Below are 8,271 nucleotides of genomic sequence, written 5' to 3'. Positions count from 1 at the left end.
CCGCTTCAAACAGAGTTTTTATTAAAACCCCTCCCCTAAATAGCATGGCATAAAAATAGACGCATAGTGTCTTTTCGGGCACAGCTGTGCGGTGTAGCCTTCTTTGTTTGAATTCACAGGACTCTAGGACCTGGCGGATACAGGACAGGCGATCGGGGTTGACTTGTCAGTGCATGCAGTGTGTGGAATCGTGGACACACCTGGCTTTAAAGTTTTACAATTGCCTTTACAATTCGCGCCTTGGACGATTCCAATTTGGACCCACGGATGAACTTCGTGGAAATTAATCTTAAAGGCTTACATGGTTTCGTTTTGTGGTCGACTGGCAACACGCGATATTTCACCGCTGCCTGTGCGAACAAGTGAACGCTGCAACTTTTCTGTAATTTTGAAAAGGACCGACTGTGCTTCTGTAGGGATGGAGGCAACTTCATGTTTGTGTTTACATGCACTATTCATCAAAATTGACCTGATGGGAAGTGGTTTCATATGATCATTTAGGTGACGTCATCTTAAAATAAGCGAATGAACAATACGGTCTTCTCTTTTGACGCCCCAGCAAGGAACCCACAAGGAGATACTATGTATCAAGCAAACAGTTTCGCCACGGGATCAATCTGTATTTCTAATGTTTCTAATGGACTTGTTTCAGAAGACCACATTTTGCATCAAAGTTTCTAGGGATAGAACGTACACGCGTTTCCTTCTTCATTTCTTCAATCCTCTCGTGTTTGTAGAAACAATGCTTGTAGAAACAATGTCTGGGACTGTTTGAAACAGTGAAAACTTTTGAATGACTTCGTCGGGTTTTTAGTCATCCAGCCTCATATTTGGAGCTCCGTACTGTAGGCTAATGGAGAGGAAAGACACAGCGGCGGAAAATGAAATCGTGGAGGTCCAGCCGCAGCAGCACCCCCAGCCGGCATCCAAGCCCGAAAACGGGGAGGTCGTCTTGGTCATCAACCACAGCCAAGTCCATCTACCCCTCAGCGTGCTACTTGCCACAGTGCTTTGGTGTGCTGAGGTAGTTTGCGCGTCTATACTCAGCAAACTGTACCATGACAGCGAAGACGATACTTGGATGGGCTTGACCATCGCCTTCATGCTTATACCGGCGGTGCTGATTCAGCTGACGCTGACCTTCATTCACAGGGATTTGGGCATGGACAGGCCCCTGGTCCTGTTCATGCACATGCTGATGTTGGGGCCATTGATAAGGTAATCCGGGCATCATGGCACAGGTTTTGAATGTGGTCTGTCTCATACTAAACTATTCTTAAACCACCAGCGAGCTTTATGAGTATGAGGCTGCATGGTTCACATGCATGGAACCTTGCTAACCACTAAAGGTGGAGACCGTTGTCCCACCCCAGGTCCAACAAGCCCATTGCAGATAGCATATCTTTGAAGTCGTGTATATTTTTGTGAACTTCAGCATACTTAACCTTATTTTAATATTCATTCTTTTTGTTTGACATTTTTCATTGCAGTCCTTACTTGTTTTTGTTCCAGAACTCTACTCTGGTTTGTAGACTTTTGAATAGGCCTTTAGGGTATATGGACTATGGTGCTTGTAAAATGTGCTCAGGCCTGTCCTATATACATAGTGACTCACTTTTCAGGTGCCACTTTCAGGGTGGAGTCAAAAGTTGTTTAAATCAGTGTTTAGCCTACAAGGAGGGGGTTGGCTTAGCAAGAAGTTGTTATTCAGTGTATGTAACCAAACCGTTCCAGGTGCACTGGAACCACTGTCCTCTTTTGAACTGTTGACACTCATACATTTACATCAGCGATGAAGTGTTTCTATTTCCTGTAAACCAAAACTCTTCAGAATTACAAGTCAAGTCACTCAGGAGAAATGCCTCAAGAATTCTCAGGAGGAGACTGACTAAAACTCCCCAATTCGGAACAGATACAGGCCTCGGTCACACACACGATGCATCGGCCCTTTGGGTGTAACATGTTAGCTATGCCCTATAAATGCTGTGAAGCCTGTGTGTAGCTCCCAACTCCTCCCACAGTAGTAGTTTCCAGTAGAGATTTGAATACTTTCTGTGAACCCAGCTCTCGTTGCACGCTGGCATTTTTTCCCATTTAAGGGACAGCTGGTTCTGACTTGCACTCATCCCCTCAGTAGGATTCCTCATGGCCAGTGTACAGTGCATACAGATGTGATCACAGCAGTAGAAGTACAACCAATAGGAGGTACCAGAGAATAGACCAAATCAAATTACTTTTTTTTATGAATGAATGCTAGTGTAAAGTGGAATATATAGACATTAATGTATATCATAGATCCATTAGCCTCTGTGTATGTCTATCACTATGTCTTACAAAGAGTTTCCATGTACGTGGAACTACTCATAATGATTTTTCCACTTATTCCTCACCAGACCACTTAGGTAGGCAGAAGGTTGCCTTTTGCAGTTCATAATTCATTTGTGTAACGATGGTGGAAATGATTAGTGGATCCATTACTCTTAAGAGGTCCACTGAAGCCCAGCGTTCAGGCAGTCTACTCTGCGGCTACTGTTTGATTAAATCTGCTGAGTAGTCGGAGACTGCCATTAGAGGTCCGGTTTTAAGAGCATCCAGCGCATTTTGCTTGCACAGAGAAAATACACTTCTGGCCTGTTACACCCTTCCTTTCCCGGTTCATGGAGCTGTCAAACGTTGGGGTGAACAGGGAGTCACTGTGAGCTGGAGCTAAACAGATGGCTCTGTAATTATGTCCACCCACCAGCCAGGAGGCCAAGAGGGACGCCATTCTCTGTACTCCTCCAAGGAAGCTGCATATCATAACCCAGGCAGAGCTTCCTGTCTCAACACTGCTGTCAATCTAGGCCTGTAGAGTTGTGATGTCGCCTGGTGAGAAAATATTAGCTATGTGTTGACCGCGATAAACATGCAATGTGTTTTTGCCTCCTCATATCAGACAGAAGTGGTTAGTGCTTAGAACGTTCTCATGAAAAAAAGCAACTACAGAATGCTCTCTGACTCTCCAGTTGGCTACATGTTAGTTTTGGAAAGACAATGACAGTGTTGTCTCTGTGTATTGTCTTTGTCTGCTATGACTTTGTAACGCCAGTTCAATCCAGTTTGTGTGTCCACAAATGCCAGTCCAATCCAGTGTCTGAGTTTTTATAGCATAAGAGAGAGCCAGGCCTGGGGATGCTCGCGGAGGTCTAACACAGCTGTCCGAGATGCTGAGCGGAGGGACCTCCATAGCCATTATCCTGCCGTCCGCAAACAAAGCATCAGCTCAGAGACGTGCAGCCATCTCCACGATAACAGCTCCTCCGTGCCACAGAGCTGCCTCTGTTGTTGCCACTTCCCACCCGTTACCCGGGTAACACCAAGGCCCAAGGTTTCGCAAGTGACCATGTATGCTTGTTCAGCTGCTCATGTTATTTAATTGGCGAAAGGGTTGAGTATTTCGTTTTTAGTCTTTAGTTTGAGTGTTTGTCTGAGGTGAATCTTGACACAAGCACTGTCAAGCATAGCAGCAGGTCAGATTGAAACACTATCCCTTATAGTCCTTATCTCATGTGCCTTGTTGTGGAATTAGCATGTTTTGTATTTCAACATGAGGCACAGTGTATTGAAATGGTCAGTAAAAAACAATCTGTACGCTGCTGTTAGAGTTAATATTATAAGTTAGAGACTTGTGAACTGGATATAGTTTTAACTTTTCTGTGTATAACTTACCCGTTATATGGCTAATGTAGATATGATTCATTACACGTTATGTGTCATTATGAGATTATTAGATATCTCTTACTTTATGTTTAGGGTGAAAGTCGCTTTGACATGCCTTGCTTACCTTCCAGTGTGATTTGGATTTGATGTTAAAGTGTTTAAGTTAAAAAAGAGGTGTTGTAAAAGATTGCTCCCAGTTGTGAACACCAGAATCAGAAATCTGGGTCAAATCCAGAACAATTTTGGTGAATATCTTCAAAAGTAAAGAATGCTGAAAAATGTTGCATACCGTACTTTCCAATTTTGTATTGGAGAATATGTCATTGACTCATAGTTGATCATCTGATATGTACAGAGCTGAGTGGTGTTATTGTTTGTTGCAATATCAGCATTGCATATTGAAGAAGGCCGTTGCACAGCAGTTGTAGTCACCAGGAACTTCAGGGTTGTGGTAACAGTTGCACATATGGGATGACTTTTTGTTTTTTCTTTTGTTTTGGCTTCTCCTTTTGACTGAACGCATCCCACATACAGTACCCTTCTTTTACACCTCTAAAGAACCATTGTTGAATATAAATGTCTCACTGATGTCTGTGTTGTGTTTAGTGTGTTGTATTGTATTGTATTGTATTGTATTGTAAAAGCAGAGCTGTAAAATCTGGCTAATGTGTCACTGCACTTGTGACCAGCCTCTAACATCTGTATCAGCCAGACTCATAGCCATGAACCTCAATATCTCCACAATCTGGTCTCACCAAGTGATAAGGAACTTATGAAGAAGGAGCCAAGTTTTGTGTCATCTGTGTACCAGCACAAATAGACACACACACACACACACACACACACACACACACACACACACACACACACACACACACCCTTTGAAACACTCTCCCATGAGGTTTTCTGCTGACTTCAGAGACGGTGTTCTTTCTCCATGGCTATATGGTGAGGCAGTAGCAGTTACCCACGAACACAGCAGGGATTCTGTTGGGCTTGCTTTGGCAGCTTATCTAAGCTCTATCCTTCCTTGTTTCGGTTGCATTATACAGCCTGGAGCCATTCATGCTGACACTGGCTCAATATACCAGTTTTTAATCATTGTCTATTTGCTTTAGTTAGCTGAAGTCATTGTGTAAGGTTCTTCCCTCTGGAAGAACAGGAAGCGTGACTGGCAGGGGAGGCTTGATTGCCTCTTTCAGTACATCAAATTAGTCTGCTTGGAAAAGACTGTGGAAGATACAGTATCTTTGGAGCAGAGCAGATGACATTCTACAGTATAACGCTAATGTATTTCAGTTTATCAGTGGTTGTGTGGATGAGCTCATAACAAAACTAGCATATGCTGTCAGCTCATGCCACTGCGGAAAGAAGCCGTGCTTGAGAGAGAGGGAGGGAGGGTGAGGTTGTTGAACACACCCCTGTCTAGTGTTACAGTGTGAGTAAGAAGAGAGGCCTGAGAAATGCTGGTATTTGTTGCATGCAGGTGCCCTCTTGTGGATTAAAATGACACCACGTGTACTTGGGGACTGACACTGTGCAACGGGTTATTTGTTTTGATTGTCACTTTGAAATCCCAATTAAAGATGGAAGCCTCTCTAGCACTGACCTAGTAGAATCTAAGTCTGAATTAAACAGTTGAACTAACAGAGCTTCTATTGAACAGCGCAAGTAAGAGATCCTCACCACAACCATGTACTGACCTCCTTCCCTTTGTCCCTGGTGTCCGGCAGGTGCATCGAGGCGCTGGTGACGTACGGCCGGGCGGGGAGGCAGGAGGAGCCGTACGTGACCATCAGCCGCAAGAAGAAGCTGAAGAAAGGCAAGGGGCTGCCCATGGAGTGGGAGATCGGCCACTCGGAGCGCCGGCTGGCCGTCCACCGCAACGCTTTCAAGCGCACGGCCATCATCCAGGCCTTCCTGGGCTCCACGCCACAGCTCACCCTGCAGCTCTACGTCACCATCCAGGAGAAATACGTCTTCTTCCACGCCAGGTGTATGTGTCTATGCAGTAGGGCAGGAGATGTTGGGATCAGCCCAGCAGGGGGAATTAGGAGGGGACTTCTACTGAAGCGGTGTTCACATAGCTGGGTTTCTTGGTCTACACCAAAATAGGAAAAGTATGCGTTGTTGCATTTAAGCTTACGTGCAGTTGGGTTTAGGCATATTGGTATATTACAAAAGATGTCAGTTGCTGTAGTAGTTTTTTTTGGAGCTCTGTCTTTTCTCTTTTGAGTCTCTGTTGAGTTATCAAGATGTGTTTTACTTTACATTTAGCCTTTTCTTCTTTAATTTTGTCTATGTACTGTACCTTCAGAACCATACAACTATTGTCTGTATTGTAACCTCAGTTCAGACAAGACAGGTAGACTTGGTCCACTGCTCACATCTAGGTGGTGGTGGTGGTGATTCCCCTGGCCATCTTACCCACTCTCTTCTCTCCCCTCCTCTAATCCCCAGTCATTCTGATGATCATCACGCTCGTCTCCATCACCTACGGTGCCCTGGTGTGCAGTGTGCTGGCCATCAACATCAAGTACGACGAGTACAAGGTGCGCGTGCGTTCCCATGCCTACCTGTGCATGGTGCTGTGGCGCGGGCTGGAGATCGCCACGCGCGTGGTCTCCCTGGTGCTCTTCTGCACGGCGCTCAACCTCTGGATCATCCCCGTGGGCCTGGCCAACCTGCTCTTCTTCTTCTTCCTGCCGTGGGTGGAGTTCTGGGCTCGGCGAGGCTCGCTGCCCGAGAACGTGGAGAAGGACCTGAGCAAGGTGGGCACGGTGATGGTGCTGAGCATGGTGACGCTGCTGTACGCCTGCATCAACGTCTTCTGCTGGTCGGCGGTGCAGCTCAACCTGGCCGACCACGACCTGATCGAGAAGAAGCCGCGCTGGAACCGCGTGGCGCTCTACTACTCGGCGCGCTTCGCCGAGAACGTGCTGCTGACCGTGCTCTGGTACCTGTACAAGTCGGACTTCTACGAGTACGTGTGCGCACCGCTGCTGGTGGTTCAGCTGGTGGTGTGCTACGGCCTGGCCGTCTTCTTCATGCTCCTCTTCTACCAGTTCTGCCACCCGTGCCGACGCCTCTTCCACCACAACGTGGAGGACTTCCTGAGCTGCTTCTGCTGTCGACGCAGCAAGCCCAAGGAGAAGGACGTGGAGGAGCAGCGGGAACCCTCTTTGACAGAGGACAAGGAGGAGGCCTCTCCAGAACCTTTACTAGAACCCGCTAAGGAACATCCACCAGAGTCGGTGGTACAGTTGCCACCAGATGACGAGCCTCCACCTAATGCTCACGTTGATCAGATTGGAGATCGGGAAACAGACGAAGACCTTGTTGACACAGTTAATCATAACTCGGTGAAGGTTGAGGCTTGACTGGGGCCATACACTGTGTAAGCACACAACACTGAATCTGAGTTACAGTACATGGTACTTGTGTTGAGGACAATCACCACTGACTGAGAGTTGAGGTTGGTGGAGATGGTGCAATACTGCCCCCTGCTGGAGTCTTAGAAAGATAGCAATTTGACCTCAGGGAAGTGAGGGGGAGGAAGCCAGACTGGTATGGAATTATCTTTCTGTTGGTTGATGTTCTGTAAATACACGTTTACTGAGCTAATCTCTTTTGTCTAAATGTCTAACATGGCTTCACAGACAGCTTGTATTATTGAGCTGAGCCTGAGTTTGTTTTTCGCATTGTTCACATCTGGACAGTGTGTAGGAAGTTCAGATGGTTGATCCTTCTAGTCCAGTGACGGTGGACCACAGGAAATGCAGGAATGTTCCAGAGCTGGAGATGCACAAAGGCTCCCTTCACGAAGGCTGCATGGTGTCGGACACGTCAGTCCAGGTGTGTGGGACAGGAGCCAAAAGTGGCCTTTTCTGGTGGGAATAACCTGGTAACCTGGGGCATCCCCCTCGAGACTACTCCCCTCTCACACTAACACCAGTGGACATGCTCCAGTCTCTGAAGCAGGCATTAGCACTCTGTGTCTGAATGCACTTTTAAGTTCAAATTAACACTGCCATTGGAGAGGTGGTAGAGAACGACTATTTCCTTACAGTTCAACACTGAAATTTGTTGTGTGCTTGAGACAAGAGTATGAGAGGGAAAAATGTATGTTGGAAATGCATGGGACCTACAAGTTTACGTTTGGTAACAATTGCCATATTTAATTTAATTTTGATATTGTGTTGTCAGTGGCTTGAAACCATATAAATATGCAACAGTAGTTTTTTTTATTTGTGTATAGGCTATATGTGTGACAATTGCTGTTGATCCAAGTTATTGGTGTTGTATGTATATACTTGTAATGATTCACACTGAGTTGATTTTTCTTTTGAAGTGCCTTGAAACTACTTCATGATGTCCTTATGAATGAATGAATGAATGAATGAATGAATAAATAAATAAACAAATGGTTGTTTAACATTGTGTGTTATTTATTTTAACAAAGTAATACAATACAATACACATTTCAATTAAATGTTTTCTAATGTGTATGATGGGATGATGAGACCCAAATCTTGATGGAATGCAAGGGAAATAGAGATGGAATTATAGTAA

General features: G+C 45.5%; 1 protein-coding gene across 1 annotated transcript; it reads left to right on the top strand.

Moving 5' to 3' along the window:
* On the top strand, positions 1-8,134 carry xkrx (XK related X-linked). Its single transcript, XM_042073869.1, has 3 exons — positions 1-1,218; positions 5,433-5,695; positions 6,160-8,134. The coding sequence occupies exons 1-3, from the start codon at positions 854-856 to the stop codon at positions 7,077-7,079; spliced, it is 1,548 nt and encodes a 515-aa protein (XP_041929803.1). The 5' UTR covers positions 1-853; the 3' UTR covers positions 7,080-8,134.
* Positions 8,135-8,271: the final 137 nt, after the last annotated feature.

Source organism: Alosa sapidissima, chromosome 20, assembly GCF_018492685.1.
Source record: "Alosa sapidissima isolate fAloSap1 chromosome 20, fAloSap1.pri, whole genome shotgun sequence".
In the NCBI taxonomy this organism is placed as follows: domain Eukaryota; kingdom Metazoa; phylum Chordata; class Actinopteri; order Clupeiformes; family Clupeidae; genus Alosa; species Alosa sapidissima.
Note: the sequence above shows the minus strand (reverse complement) of the source record. Positions and strands in the feature narration are given on the sequence as shown.